Below are 16,747 nucleotides of genomic sequence, written 5' to 3' on the forward strand. Positions count from 1 at the left end.
ATGAGGGACGCACATTTGTTGCGGAAGTAAAGGCTGGACAACAATAGAGTTGTTTGGAGCACTTTGTGAACAATGTTTTCTGTTGGAGAGGGTAAGTCCCTTTGGGTTGGACTTTGGGCTTTTCCTTTATAAACCTATAACATGCAAAAAAATATATATATAGATATATATAACACAATATGGGAAAGTGAAAAAAATAAAAAGCATAATATGAGCACTTTTAGGGGAAAAATTTACTCCAACTCATCAATCAATCAAATCACCTCTAGTGCTATTTACAGTTTCAATCTAGATTGCTTTGATATGAATGGCCCAATGTTGGAGATATCGGTTGTAGAGATTTCGTTTTTTTCTCAAATGTGATGGAACTAGATGGCACTCAGCTTGTGGTACCCACTAAACGTATCACCACTACTCGTGGACGATAGGCTCGTGACTAAATGTAAACATTAATAGCTTCCCCTTAAGGCTCAGCTGAGGAGGACAAGTCTCTTATCAATGAGTATGCTTCCTTTTGTGCAGTGAGGCAGTTAGCGGCTGTAGTTGGAAAGTCCTACATGTACAAGAAAATAGTTCCTACATAAAACTGCTTACAACCAGGTTTGTGGATTATCTTGAGTCACCTGGTCATGATTTCTGGAAAAAGCCATTTCTGAGTTTTTTCAAATGTAATTTTTGGCGCTTTTAATACCACAACCCAAGTGCCATCTAGTTCCATCTGATTTGAGACAAGGCAGTCATCTCTACTACTGAGATCTCCAAAACTGGGCAACTTGCATAAAGAAAGGTAAGAGGAGTTATCTTTTTGAACATAAACTGTCATCTTTTAGCAACCAACACAGGCAACTGTGCAAACGAGTCCGTTAGATCTCAGTGAAGTTTTTGACACCAGTGAACTACAGGGCTGTTCTTTTTCCACACGACATAGTCTTCTCGCTGGTTACATATCCTTCCATTTGAAGGAATCCAATACCCAGCTGTGCATCTCCTTCAAAGCCCACTGACCCCCAACTGTCTTGACAGTCTGCATGGCTGCCTCTTTAGTTATAAACAGTGCAGGGGCAAAACAGTCACCCACTGGTTCAGAGACCTGGCAACTGCTTCCTTGTGGCAGTACCACCCCCAGCATGCATTACAGTAAATATAGTTGTCATTGTCATGGAGGGGAAGCTGGTGAGGGATCATCCAAAATAAGAGACACCATGTGTTTAGCAGTTAAACTTTTTTAAATGAACAACATAAGCATATTCATAGATTCTGACAGAGAGAAGGGGTAGGTGTAATTTGAAGATTTTCTTTCTACTATTTATTATATCTATTATTTCTATTTCTACTATCTATTTATTTCTACTATTTGTACTATATAAATCTTTTTTTCTAAATATTTTGTGGAAATACCATATCAGACACAAATTATTGTCCCATGGTTTTTTTTCTTTATCTCTTAAAACCTGCTTGGAGGGGATCTTTAACCTACAAACTACTTAGCAAAGCTTTGATACTATGGACGAGCAGGTTGAAATTAATACACAATCAAACATTAAAGAACTACCTCACAAATGAAACTAATATTATCCTCAGCTAGAGATAAATTAACATGTATTTAATTTATTTAACTCCTGCACCCATCTGAAATTAACGTCTCACTTGCAGCATGTCAAAGACCTGCCACAACAGTTCTGTCTGATGTTAAACATTGAAACCATCTCACTGCAATTTCAGTTTCCCCATGCTGTTGACTTGCTGCTCTCGGCATCCTCCAGCTACATTTACTGACCTTTTAGCTCCTCATCAGCAATACTGCTCCCTGAGGTCCTCCGGCAGAGCTGTCTTATCTCTACAGCCCAAGTCTTCATTTTCTATATTCTGTAGTCTTAGCATGAGGCACGAGCATTCTCTGTTAACATCCCCCATTCTGTGATATAACTTGTTTGAGAAGCTTAGGTAATTTCTTAAAACAACTATTTGAAACCATGAGACTTGTTTGGCTTCTTGCTGTCTTTAAAAATAAGCATATTTATGTTTTTTCAAAGAAAGGATTAATTATTATTATTTACGTATAATATCTTAATGTTCTGTTTAAGAGCTTAAGTTCACGTTGTTATTCCACATGTATTGCAGATGGATGATTGAAAGAACGATTATTGTGCCCACGAGGTGCTCTATATGGTTACACTGAAATAATACAGTCATCAGTAGCTTTACTGACTGAGTATTCTCTCCACTTCTCTCTCTGCTGTCAGTCTTTTTTATTTTGCCCACTTCATTTCCATTTCAATTTTCAGCTTCTATCTCTGCACACCTTTTTATCTGAATTATTTTCAAGAAAAACTATCTCTCCAACACCAGAGGCAATCACCCATCCGTTCTCAGGGCCATTTTAATACAAGTAAACCCATCTTGAAAGTGCACAACACAATTAAATTAGGCAGGAAATTAGGTTTTAAACTATATTATACCTGTGGGTCATGCCATGTTAAAAGAACAGTGGCTTAGCGTAGTACATTTTAATTTTGGGAAATACGAATTAACAGCGTCCACAGTTTTAAATATATTTGTATCCACACATTCAAACATTAATTACAACAAGTGGTCTTAAGTGCATACGTATGTGCATCTTTTCTTTGCAGAAAGCCGTCATCACTAATGTGTCCCCTGACGTCCTGTACCTGTTCAGAGTGCAGGCAGTGTGTCAGCATGACCTGCGCAGTGATTTCAGTCAAACACTGCTGTTCATAGGTACCTGGTCAAAACCCTCCAGACATCAAGGCATCATGTATTCTTAAAGAAACACTTATTTTGCACGTCAGACACACAAAAATGTTTTTTAAAAGCTTCTTTGTCTTTTTGTTTTTCAGCTAACACAACAAGAATATTTCAAGGGTCTCGGATTGTGAAGACTGGGATGGTGAGAACAGAATTTCTTTTTGTTAGAAACATTCACGTACTTCTGTTGGATAACCACCTTTCTCTGTCTGTGTCCATCAGCCCACAATTTCTCCAGCGTCCTCGGCAGACATGGCTCCCATCAGCTCTGGTTCCTCTACTTGGACGTCCTCTGGCATCCACTTCTCCATTGTCTCTATGGCAACTGGAATGGGCCCCTCCTCTAGTGGCAGCCAGGCCACAGTGGCATCAGTGGTGACAAGCACCTTGCTAGCAGGCTTGGGCGTGGGCGGAGGGGTCATTTCTTCTTTGCCCAGCTCTGTTTGGCCCACACAGGTGCCCCAAGCCACACAGAACCCAACCCGTCCATCCGTCCCGCCTACAAAGTCTAGCACCGAGCAGGCAGCGCCACAGGGCTCCGAGACAGACACCCCATCTGAGGAAAAGCAGGCTGAACGTGAAGGCGAGGACGAGGAGAAAGAGAAGGAGGAGGAGAGAGGAGAGCAGGAGGAGGGAGAGGATGAGAAGAAGAGAAAACACAAGACTGCTCCTGGTAATGAGGAAAAGCAAGCCAACAGCACTGTGGCCAAAGAGCCTTTAATCCCCACCCCCGCATCTACAGCAAAGAGAAAGAAGAAGGGAAACCTACGGTCAAAGGCACCACAGTACCCGCAAGCACCGGTGACGATCAGTTGGTCAACGTAAAACAGAAACCAACAGATGTAAATGCAGTCTCCACTCAGGAGGCTGGTAATGACACTGCAGAGATGCAGATTCCTCAGAGCTCCACAGTGTCTCCAAAGATCAGTGACGGCAAGAGTCTCTGGCCTTTCTCTGTCCACACTGGTGAGCAGACCTCTTTCTACCACACAGATATGACACAATGTTGCTTGTTGTCCCTTCCCAAATGCTATTTTTCTTGTTGTCGTACAAGGCAAGACTTCTTACCGATGCAGAATTCTGTACTCACTGCCAACAGTTATGGAAAGCAATTTAGCACAATAAATGAATTGATTTAATAAAGTGACTACACTGGTTACCATTTCAGTCAACGATAAAGTTCCAGGCTTTCGTGTCACAACAAGATAGAGGTCTGGAGGCAGAAATAAACTGTCTGCCATCGGGGATCTGCCTCGAGCAGTCCCTTTAAGCATTTTTTGAAAGAGTTTGCTTCAAGGGAGAGCATTTTTGAAGATTTCTTTTGCCAGATTTTTTACTCTTACAATGTTAGATATTAGTGATCATGTTAGTGTCTTTAACATAAATTGAAAGCTGTAATCAGGCTGTTAGTATTCATGCTACTCTTTTGGCCCACAAGCAGGTTTGGTTTTATATTCTTTTAATGCCATTAGCGGTCAAATTAACCATCCCAGATGGGACCCCTTCAGGCTTAATAATGACTGGCTCACTCTACATTTTACTTACTTTTAGGTTTATTCTTAACTAAGAGAAATATTTAGCTCAAACCAAGCTTAAATTGATGTTATGTAAATAACAGTGAATCTTTAGAATAACAATTTCTGACTTTGGCAACTAGCAGTGGTAACATAAAAAAATACAGTTTGGCAGACATTACAGCATGCTAATATACCCCTGGCCTTCATGGCAAAAAATATTCTAAAATGAATAGCTGTGGATGCAGGGAGAGGCCCATAGAAATTGCTATTCAACAAGGCCTAGAATTTTGTGCTATACCCCTGTTTATAGGCATGTATTAATGTGCATGTATTACATTCCAGACCGGACCATCTTGTCCAACGTGACTCGAACCCCACACCCAGGGATGGGCAGGATGGTGTGGATCGTCCCCTTGGTGGTGGTGTCAGCTCTCACTCTGCTATGCCTCCTTATGCTACTGATTGTGATGGTCTACTGGAGGTGAGTTCAATATACCTAACCTCATTCCTGTCACATTTTAGTTCTAAAATGGTTTGGTAGAACAATTAAATGGCATTACATCAAATGCTAATACACACATAAATGTATGCGCATCAATCTCAAACAGACTGCCTTCCTCCCTGCATGTTATACATCAGGCCCATCACCCACCTGGGTGAGGGTCAGGAGACCTGAAAGCCCTGCAGAGCCAGCAGGGGTCCCAGCTGTGTCTTCATCTGCAGGGCTGAATTCCAGCCACGCTATTGGAGCCCCAGTAATTACACAGACCAGGCCACTGGCACATGTGCGATGGTTAATGAGTTACAAATAGCACTATGGGCTATTTACTGTGTTTGAGGTTCTGCTTCTAGTTGGGTGTCACTTTGTTTATTTACAGTCTGAGATTTATTTTTGTCAGTCAGTTTGGTTTAGATGCATTTTTTTAAATTATGTTTAAAAAAGCAAATGTTTGACCAACAACATTTACTGAGGAATTTTGTGATATAATAAAATGGATAATATAAGAGTGTGTTATAACTAACAGCCTAGTTATTAGCTCCATAGAGGTGATCAAAAAACAGACGATCGAAAGCATGGCTGGATGGATTACTGAGAGTTGTGGTATTTCAGTAGAAGAGCAGGGTAAGCTTTGAGATTAGACATGGCCATCACAGCTGTTGTTGTGACAACTCTTGACAGTTCACAGACAATGCCTGCTTCCCGTGGGGAAAAGACCATGATGAAAGATGAAATCAGCCAATTCACGCTTCATGCTCTGCATAGTCTCTCTTGGTGACAGTGCAGCCAGTGAGTTTCTTGCTCACAGATGTTTTGGTCATTTACTTAATATCTTCATATGTTCAAATGTGTATTTAAAAACATAATCAATTGACAATCTTTTAAAAGTTTGAAGTCTTATTTTTAGCTTGTTTTTTTGTAGTTAGTCTTTGTAATGTCTACAATGGAATTAATTGCTGGCGTTACAGTACACATCTGGAAGCCTCTGAGGCTCGAGGTGGTTGTTGAAAGCTCACAGATGTTCAACTGAGAAAAAAAAGTGTGCCTCTCTTCACTGACATCTATTCACAAAGCCTATTTAATCTCAGTTTCCATTACCCCAAAGCAAACTATTTTTCTGGGATCATGGGACAGAATCAGAGAGGAGGTGTCGACTATGCTGGTTAGTTAGCCACACCACAAAGAGCCATTGGATAGGTAGGCTGTGACGCAAGACCGGGGAGCTCTCTTCCCTTTCAGTTTTTCACCCTCCCCTCTCAGTCTCTCTCTCTCTCTTTCTATATGTTTTAAATACAGTTCAGCCTTTTTTATTTTTCTGTCTGCTTTGCTTTATCTTTCTCAAAGAATGACAAGCATCTGTTCCCTCCTCTGCATCAAGTACAGGTAGGATTAAACTAGGGAATGCTAGCAGTGGGATGAAACATAGATCTTTTGTTTGCATTAATTTGTATACAGTGTGTGTGGTGTGTGTATGAGGAGGGGGTGGAGGCTAGAGAGGATGTGCAAGGTGTTCAAGACCTTAAAAAATCCCTCAATAACAGTCTCTGTTTTTCATGAGCTTTCTAAAAAGTGAGGTAGATCTTTTAAAATGTATTTCTTCTATTTAGATAACATCTTACTAATCATGTCATCATGTGCATTTTTGATGTGCTCAATGGAAGGATGTATTTAATATGAAACCTGTGATTCATCTTTTTACAAAGCATTAATATCCCCAGAAATAATTTAGATATTTTCTAAAGAGCTTGGCTGCCTTCAGTCTATGAGCATTCTGCATTGATTTGATAAGATTTTTAAAGTCTGAACTTTGGACATTGACTTTTGTAAAAGAATTAGGATTGTTTGTCCAAGAGGGGGCACAGCAAGTTTGTCTTTCCAAACAACAGAAATTACCCATGTATAAGTGATGAATGTCAAAAGTTCCATCTACTCTCTAGGCTAAACTTTGTCAATACAAAATATAAAGATAAGTTTTCATATGAATATCTGTGCTTTGAGCAGCAGCTGCTGGCATCAATCACACCCAATTTTTTCAGAAAATTGGCCTTTTATGCGGATTTTGTTTTTGTCAAAATGGGGTGGATTCTTTTGAAAGGGGTGTGTGTTGCCCTTACATTATCTGTGTTTGGATTAGTTGTCTTCAGTTTGAGTAAAGTGGTAAAGTTGGCGCTGCGCTGTGTGTCGCTGCGAGTTGTTAACCTGTTCCCTGTAGTCAGCTCAGACTGTTTCCAGGAGCTGCTCACTATCAGCAACTCTGTGTGCCATTAGCTGTGTCCCAGTCACTCTGGGGTTTTAATTAGCAGTTTTCTGCCATTTCTTCTCGTGTCATTTTCAATTTTAAATTTTAGATACTGATGTTGACAGACCGGATCTGAGAACAATGCGATAACGACTCCCTAATAGACTTTACTGTGGCATTTCTCTGTTCTTCTCTCTCTGTCCCTGTAGGAGATTTTTCCAGACAGCTCACTTCTATGTGGAGGAGAGCAGCTCTCCCCGGGTGGTGGCCAATGAGAATATACCAATCATACCTATACCAGGTAATCTGTATTTCAGTCAATAATATATTTGTGTGATATTCAAATGTTCAGATTTGTATGACAAAGTATACTTAGGATTCACTTTGTTGCACCTTTCTAGATCAATGATTCCCGACCAAGGGTATTTGTTTTATACTTGTTCACCCCAGGGGACAATTCTACAGTTGCGTTGGTGTACGTGGAAAGATTATGAAATACAGTAGCTCAAAAAAAATGTTTTTAAATTGTCAACTATAATACCTGAATGCAGTGTTTAAGTTTGTAAAAACGATTTAGCAGGTAAGCAAAGAAGCTTAAACCGTATGCTAAAAGTAGAATATTCAGTAGATAAGATGAATGTTATGAACATAGATAGCTAAATGTGATGGATAAACAGTTTTACAAGGTACCTGAAAGTAAAAATAATTAGCTTAAAGCAAAGAATAAACAGTTAAAATAGTAAGCCTTAAAGTAATGTATAAATAATGGTGTTGATTGTGGGGGTACGTGGACAAAAAAAGAGTGATAAGACTGAAGTTGAGTACCATAAAATGTACCAACCATTAACTGTTTTACTGTCACTTTGATGTCTGCATTAGCACAGTTACTTTATTTCAATTTGTAGCTACTGAAGCTATACAGGGGAGGAAATTTTAATAAATAAACATACTAACAATCCAGAATTCACCCCTAAGCTGTAACCACTGAGGCAAGTAAGAGCCCTAAAAGCCCCAGCTGCGAGGATATATTGGTAAAGACATTTGCCAATATCTGCAGCAATGACAGCTGGGTCCCTTGCACTATTGTCCCAGTGTGATGGTGACCAGCATTATCAAAGATCCCTCATGTGTGATTCGGGGCTGATTTGACTCAGATGAGACAGATGCTCCCTCCCATAAATGTTCAAAATACCGAATCTATATATTTATGAGTCTAGTTAAACCCAGTCTGTTAAAAGATTCAAAATTTACTGTTATTTTGTAATCTTTTCTTTAACATTACATTTTTACATTTGCTGCCTGGTTGCATTATAATTTTAAATGATAAATCACGTTGGTTTCCGTGTGTTTATTTCCAACACTCTTACGCCATGCACACACATTCTCAGAATACATGGTGGCTAGGTACAAACCCTGATTTGCACTATGAACACCACATTAATGGAGTAATGGGCACTTTGCTAACTGTTCTGTGTTTGTCCTGCAGATGACATGGAGGCCATCCCCGTTAAGCAGTTTATTAAACACATCATGGATCTCTACAAGAACAACCTGCAAGGTTTTTCTGAGGAGTTTGAGGTATAATTTCAACGCCACTTAAATGATGATTTGTTATAAAGACTTGTAAATCTTTGCTGTATAACTAATGGTGTTTTCACATAGAGTTTAGGTTCAGTTGGTCCATAGGGAAGACAGGAAGATAAACGGGTACATTGTTGCCTTTTGGTTCCGGTCTGCTTTATGTTCACATTGACTTATTATAAACTAACGAAAGGAGTAAACAGAAGGTAGCGTAAACCGACAGGTAACTCGTTGATTGGGGTGTTTTGGCAGCTGTTATCCTGCATCATCAGCAGTATAGCAAGCCATGCAGCACTTTACTGCGACTCACATATTTATTTATGTTCTCTGGTGTCTCAAAGAGCTCATAAAGAAATAATTAATAATAAGCATTGTCATAAATAGTGTTGTTGCTTTGCACATTTCCCTCAATCTTTATTGGGTAGATTGCTTTTCTTGACAGTCCACCATCAGCAGATGAATTTATTAGTAGTTTAGCTTTTGAATGATCTAATTGACCTTTCTACTATCATAATGTCCAGTGGGTATTCTGTTTTGATTTCACACCTCAAACAAACCTCACTACAGTCTGTTTGGAGGCAAACCAAGACCCCCCCTTTTCAGGTGGTCTTGGTCTGGTTGATTGGTCCGCACCAAGTTCTAATTACAGCTTTAACACCAGCCTTAACAAATCAAACAAAACAGGCAAGTGTACGCCTTTGTTTGAACTCAACCAAACAGATGTGTAAAAGCACAATAAGATCATAGAAAATATCCAAGTACTATTGTCTTGTTTTTGTTCTGGTGTTAAGTAAGATAGAGCAATTATTCAGCACTGTTCATCTCCCCTCTACAGTACACGTTGTCTGCAAGTGGGCCTGGGTCTGAACAGCAGTTAGAGAAAACTTTATGCATGTGTTTGTGTGCAGGGTTGCTACTTTTGAGCAGATGGTTGAGAGAAAGACGAAGGAGAAAGATCAAGAGTGACGCAGGTTAATTAGAGAAGGTCTGGCTTCTGGGTGACTGGATGGGAACACATTCTCTGTGTAACCAGGTTAAGAAATGAGGCAAAGGCTGTAGCCCTAGAGGATTCCTTCTAATTGGGGTCATTTGATGTGGAGCTTGTGTGCATAACTTTCAAATGCATCACAATGAAGCTGTGTTAGAAATGAGTGTTCTATTTCAGGGGGTTGGTGCACTGTGGTGTTGTGAAGAAGAAGAGATGGAGGCTGTCTTACTGGACGCCTGAGTTCAAGCATTAGTGGCAGTAAGCATCTGCTATCCTGGAGTGTCCTTGACTGAATCTCTGGTTATGTTAGGCATTTTAACCTTAGTTTAATATGCTGTTTAAAAGAATGAAGAAAGGTTTCCCTGTAAAGACCAATTTTTTAATTTTATTTAAAGTTCCAGTGTGTAATGGGTTTAGTTGTTCATTATCAAAATCGAGGCTGCCCGTTCACAAACTTGACCTTTTTTATGAATATTTACCACCACCAATTCCAAGTATTCTTATTTGCTTGAAAATTTACGTTTGCATTTACATGAACTGGGGAAGATGCTCATTATTCATGCACCGTCTTGAAATATGTTAGCCGGTAGGGCACTTACAGGATATACTGCTCCGCCTTTCACATTTCCGCTGTCATAATGGGTATTGTTGCTTCCCAGCCCCGGCAAGTTTAAAGAAGGAAACATGGAGGACCACATGTATTCAAAATCCAAATTTCAGGAACAGGAGTCTCCTTCTTCTCCCAGAAAAAGAAAAAGGATATTGAAAAGAGCAAAAGGCTTTTTGAAGCGTGAAGCCTACCGTAGCTGTAATACGTACTTTGAACTGCGTGGCGTGAGAGAGTTGAATGCGATAAATTATCTCAACGCTAGATCGGAGAAATTCTCACACATTGGACCTTTAACCTTTTATTTAACCAGGAATAAACTGATTTTAGAATCTCTTTTCCAAGAGTGTCCTAGCCAAGACAGGCAGCAGCACAATTAGCAGGGTTTCAGACGTAAAATATATAACAAATCACAATGAAAACTCTTAATAAATTACAGGATCATAATATATTAAGATATTCAACAATGTTTACCAGAAGTCATCTAGTTTAGGGATCAAAACATTTACAGCCAGATGTGTCGGGCTATGTGTCATTTAAAATTTCTTTAAAAACATCTAATGAGACCTTACAAAGGTTCAGGCAATTTTGCAAATCGTTCTACGCTGAGGGCGCAGCATATTTAAACGCCTTTTTGCCCAGTTCAGTGTGGACTTTAGAGACGGAAAACAGGAATAAGCCCCTGGAACGAAGACGATAACTTGCTAGGTTTTTTTTTCTCATGGATATAGAGCTGTGATATAGTATTGTGAAACCGACTCAATCTCGGAGCCAAAAACAGTTGGTGATAAATGAAAGGTTGAGTGGCTTTGATTTTGCATTTGAAATCATCATGACTTTGGTTTTACTTGCTAAGACAGAGCTCTTCAACAGGGGCTCCGTGACCCCTACGGGGTCCTTGGAGTTGCTGCAAGGGGCCTCCAAATAATTGTTTGATGGTTTAAAAAAAAAAATGGAAAATATTGAACGATTCCAACATTAGTAAAGATAAATATTTTTAACTAAAGTACTAGTACTAGTAAAGTACTAGTAACTAACTAAAGTACGCTAAGGAATTTATAAGCTAGCCATCCACAGATACAGTTAACCTTAAGGATTCTCTGTGCCACGTTAACATTAAAACAAGATGTATAAATATAAATCATGCCAACAATTGTTATTTTTAAATGCTTAGTTTTGTATGCACCATAAAAAGTATGTATAAAGGCTATAGGCCACCCTACACTTGTATTGTAAGCCCAGTATAATATGCAACTCAGTTTCATACGTATATATATATATATATATATATATATATTATGTAGATTATATATATATATATATATGTATATATGTATATATGTATGTATATATATATATATATTGTATATATATGTTGTATATTGAATTATGTCTGTATGTGTATATATATGTATGGTATTATATATGTTATATTATTATGTATACATATATCTGTATACTATGTCTATATGTATATTATGTATATATGTTTTATGTATATATATATGTATATCTTGTCTATATATATATATGTATAATTAATTATATATATATCTTATGTGTTATATATATTATATGTGTGTGTATATCTATATATGTGTGTGTATATATATATATATAATATATATATATATATATTATATATTATGGCATGCCGTTTAGGAAATAATATATATATATGAAGTTTATCCATCTGAATATATGGAATGAAGTCTGAATATATTGAATGGAAGTCTGAATATATGGAATGAAGTCGAATATATGGAATGAGTCTGATATATGGAATGGAAGTCTGATATATGGAATGAAAGTCTGAATATATGGAATGAAAGTCTGAATATATGGAATGAAAGTCTGAATATATGGAATGAAAGTCTGAATATATGGAATGAAAGTCTGAATATATGGAATGAAAGTCTGAATATATTGAATGAAAGTCTGAATATATGGAATGAAAGTCTGAATATATGGAATGAAGTCTGATATATGGAATGAAAGTCTGAATATATGGAATGAAAGTCTGAATATATGGAATGAAAACTGACGTCATTACGGCGCTGGCGCCATCTGTGTTGTGCTGATTAATCAGGATGTAACAAATGTGGACGCTATGAGTGAATCGGCTAGGAATCTAGTGTCAGCTATTTTGAGCAATGAAGAGATTATTAACACTCTGGCAAATGCATGTACGGGCCAAAATACTGGTAACCGTATCCAGTGCCCACACCATTAGCTTCCAGTTGAAGTGTTACTTCTGCCGGACATCTCCCAAAGAGACTCATAAATTCCTTCAAGAATGATGCATAATGTTCTTTCGGCAACGTTTTGTTGAACAGGATTGCTTATAAGCACTAAGAATGTCGCAATAATGGAAATATGATCCTCAAGGTGACGCTATCTAATTTCCAAACTGTTTGTGTCGTTGGAGTATGACCAGTTGTTGCAAAAAACCCTGCAGTTCAACAAAGTATTGGACTATTTCAGCCGATGCCATTTTGTAAATCCAGTGAATCAGAAAGGTATCCCTTTGGTGACATTTCTGTCAATGTATTCCAACTTTCATTCCATATATTCAGACTTCATTCCATATATTCAGACTTCATTCCATATATTCAGACTTTATTCCATATATTCAGACTTTCATTCCATATATTCAGACTTTCATTCCATATATTCAGACGTTCATTCCATATATTCAGACTTCATTCCATATATTCAGACTTTCATTCAATATATTCAGACTTCCATTCCATATATTCAGACTTCATTCCATATATTCAGACTTCCATTCCATATATTCAGACGTTCATTCCATATATTCAGACTTTCATTCCATATATTCAGACGTTCATTCCATATATTCAGACTTTCATTCCATATATTCAGATGGATAAACTTCATATATATATATTATTTCCTAAACGGCATGCCATAATATATTATATTATAATATATATATATATATATATATATATAGTAAGGGGTCCCTGTTCTGTTTTCAGCTGAGGGGTCCTTGGCCTAAAAAACATTGAAGACCCCTGTGCTAAGAAATAAAAATATCTAACACTGTAACCGTTATGATTGCATCATTTTTAACACTGGACTAAACACTGACACTTTAATAATAATTTATGGTCTTTTCTTTGTTTATTTGACAAATGTTCTTATAGTTGTTATAATTTTTATTGGTATTTGTTTGATTTTGTTGTCTTTATACTGTCTTTTTATCTATTTTTATTTCTTTGTTCTTGCTAAAAACTGCTGCTGGAACTTTCAATTTCTGCGGGAGTCATCCCAAAGGATCAATAAAGAGAAGTCTAAGTCTAAGTCTAAGTCTAAGTTAGAGAGGGTAATTCAATTAGATATTCTCTCCTTGTTTCATAAAATCTCTCTATCTCTGTCTATTTTTCCTCCCTCCAGGAGGTCCAACGGTCCACAGCAGACCTGAAAATCACTGCAGAACACTCCAATCATCCCGACAACAAGCACAAAAACAGATACATCAACATTGTGGCCTGTGAGTCAGCTGTAAAATCTGATTATGACGTCTACTGCAGCACAATCCAACAATGTTTTTATAACATGTTTTCATTCTTTTAATAATCCACATAAATATATCAATGCTCTCCCTAGATGACCACAGCAGGGTGAAATTACGAGCTCTGGCAGGGAAAGATGCCAAACATTCAGATTACATCAATGCCAACTACGTGGATGTGAGTTTTACCGACAGCTTGACAAGTTTGGTTTTCTATTTTGTATTTTTGTGAAATTCACCTGCATGGTTCTGTCTTGTATCCTGAACAGTGCTACTTGTTAACATCTTTATTAAAATATTGATTTAGATCAAAATCATAATATCAACAGAAATATTAAGAATATTGATTAATGTATAAATATCTGTTTCAGCTAAAGGAGTGGATTTTATGACCTACCTGTGTCAGTAAACCACATCAGCTATATACGAGGTTGTGGGTAATTTATACAATATTGATTGCATCTTACCAGTAAATATATTCCACCACTCTCCTGTTTCAGGGCTACAACCGGCCCAGAGCTTATATAGCTGCTCAAGGTCCTCTCAAGTCGACTTTTGAAGACTTTTGGAGAATGGTGTGGGAGCAGAACACAGGAATCATCATAATGATTACCAACCTGGTGGAGAAAGGGAGGGTAAGTTCACTTTAATTTAATTTGCAGAAATAAAAATTCAAAACAAATCCCTTACTGTTTTTCCAATGTGGTATATAATTTATTGTGTCTGTTGTGTCCTTCAGAGAAAATGTGACCAGTACTGGCCGACAGAGAACAGCGAGCAGTACGGAAACATCGTGGTGACGCTGAAAAGCACCAAAGTGCATGCTTGCTACACACTGCGGCGTTTTCTTATAAGAAACACTAAAGTTAAAAAGGTAACTGAGAGCCAGCGTCATTCATATATGCATACACACACATGGAGAAGTATGTGTTTAGACTTAGTAGTATAACATTTTGTAAATTAAAATCAATCCTGTTGGACTCCCAGATAGCTCAGTTGGTAGAGCGGGCGCCCATATGTAGAGGTTTACTCCTTGATAGAGCAGGCCCTGGATTGACTCCAACCTGTGGTCCTTTGCTGCAGCAAAAAAAAGAAATCATCCCTGTTTACATCATTACGAAGCAGCATGTTGATCAAGTATGAGGTCAGCATATATATATTATCAGTTTTTACTCTTAAATCTAAGTGGGTCACATACTATTAACAGGTTAGTTTTTCAGTTGTCTAGTTAACTCACAACAGTTACAGTTACACAATTTTAAATATTTATTAACATCTAATCTGTGTAAGAATATGTTTGAATGGTGAAAAATCGAAAGTGTTAATGTCCACTTAGCCTAGTTAAAACACAAGTGTTGCTAAATCAGTACTAAAACAACGGATGCAGGCAGCCCATGATAACGTCCTCCATGCACAGTAAAAAAAAAGAGTGCATTGTATTCTCACCATGCTCACATATCTGCTCTCGTGTTCTAGGGTCAGAAGGGGAACCCAAAAGGGAAGCTAAACGAGCGCATCGTGGTCCAGTATCACTACACTCAGTGGCCTGACATGGGAGTACCAGAATACACCCTCCCTGTCCTCACCTTCATCAACCGCTCATCAGCAGCTCGGGCTGCAGACACGGGCCCTGTCCTGGTGCACTGCAGGTATGGCACTTACTTTGTTACTGAACTCCAGGGCTAAATTAATGTTACTCAGTAGGTCAAATGAGGGGGATGCCAACCACCTTGTTAGCCCGAGGTCACTAATAGGTAGACCCCCTTTAAAGTAGGGCTGCACAATATGAGGAAAATGTATAATAATAGTAAGAAACATATACTATAGTGTTTTTCGTTCTGCTGCTTTCAGTATATTGTTAAAATACTTCCAAATTGCTTGTTGAATTTTAAAAAAAGAAAGGAAATTTCCATCATTGTAATCTTGAGCAAATTGAACAGTGAAATGAACACAAAAGTCACCATGAATAAAAAAGGAAGGATGATGATACTCATATTTTAAAGTGCAGTTAAATGCTAATACTCTTTTTCAACTAACTCAAAAAGTGTCTTTTGCGATGAAGTTAAAATCGCGATGACGGTTAAAAAAGGCGATTTATTGTGCAACCCTACTTTATGGCAGGGTTAGCAGCCCAGGCACATCACAAAACAATTGCTTTAATTATAAATCATTTCATGATGCTACTCAGCCTATCAAATCTGTGCATTGTAACTCGAGTCAGTGGGTAAAATATACACACAGACGAGATGAGAGACAGTTGGAAAAATGAGTGAGTCCAAGAAAAGTAATTTCACATGGGGGGCTCTAAAGAGAGAAAAGTTATATAAAATGTCCTTAAGCAAAGGTCCCGACATCATAACGTCTAAATTGCGTTATGTTTCTGTGCCACATACGTATATTGAAGTAGCTTAGTAGTACTCAATTAAAAAATCCATGTTCTTTTCTCTTTCAAAGTAAAATTGGGACTGCATTTACAAATAAAATACATACCTGAGAGAGCTTAGCTTCTTTTTTGTTAACTCCTTGTCACATCTTAAAGGTGCTCTAAGCGATCTTGGGTGACGATACTTCTTGTTGACGTTAGAAGTATTTTCAAACAAAACTACAAAAGAGTAGCTTGTCCCTCCCTCCTCATCCCGTCCCGTCCCTTCCCCCTCCCTTCTGTGCTTCCGCGCACTAACCCCCCCAACCCCTACCCACAAATCCTTCCTGATGGTTATTGGCTGGAAAGCTAGAACACTGTTGGTGTATACTACATGGTGCAGGTGGGCATATTTTGTTTTTGTTGCCGTTTGTAGACCCTGGGCTGTCTACAGAGACTGCGTTTTTTTACAGTGTGTTCTGGGGACAGGCAGCTCGCGGATAGTGAGGAGAGGTTTGCTGTATGTGACAATAAATGTTCTAGACTAAAACATGCGTGACATTGCTTAGAGCACCTTTAACAGTCTCAACCAATGTTATTTATTTATTATTTATAATGCCTCCAGTTCAATGAAAACTGACAATGAAATC

The 16,747-nt window shown here is 38.1% G+C and overlaps 1 protein-coding gene across 1 annotated transcript in view; it reads left to right on the plus strand.

Moving 5' to 3' along the window:
• The window catches only part of ca16b (carbonic anhydrase XVI b), a 111,691-nt gene that overhangs the window by 87,450 nt on the left and 7,494 nt on the right, over positions 1 to 16,747 (plus strand). Inside the window, 12 exon segments of the mRNA XM_032514637.1 lie at positions 2,631 to 2,739; positions 2,859 to 2,908; positions 2,989 to 3,501; positions 3,504 to 3,732; positions 4,626 to 4,764; positions 7,231 to 7,322; positions 8,508 to 8,599; positions 13,618 to 13,714; positions 13,831 to 13,913; positions 14,236 to 14,370; positions 14,475 to 14,609; positions 15,212 to 15,384. Of these exon segments, the coding sequence (XP_032370528.1) occupies positions 2,631 to 2,739; positions 2,859 to 2,908; positions 2,989 to 3,501; positions 3,504 to 3,732; positions 4,626 to 4,764; positions 7,231 to 7,322; positions 8,508 to 8,599; positions 13,618 to 13,714; positions 13,831 to 13,913; positions 14,236 to 14,370; positions 14,475 to 14,609; positions 15,212 to 15,384 (1,847 nt within the window).

Source organism: Etheostoma spectabile, chromosome 4 (genome assembly GCF_008692095.1).
Source record: "Etheostoma spectabile isolate EspeVRDwgs_2016 chromosome 4, UIUC_Espe_1.0, whole genome shotgun sequence".
NCBI classification, from domain to species: Eukaryota; Metazoa; Chordata; class Actinopteri; order Perciformes; family Percidae; genus Etheostoma; species Etheostoma spectabile.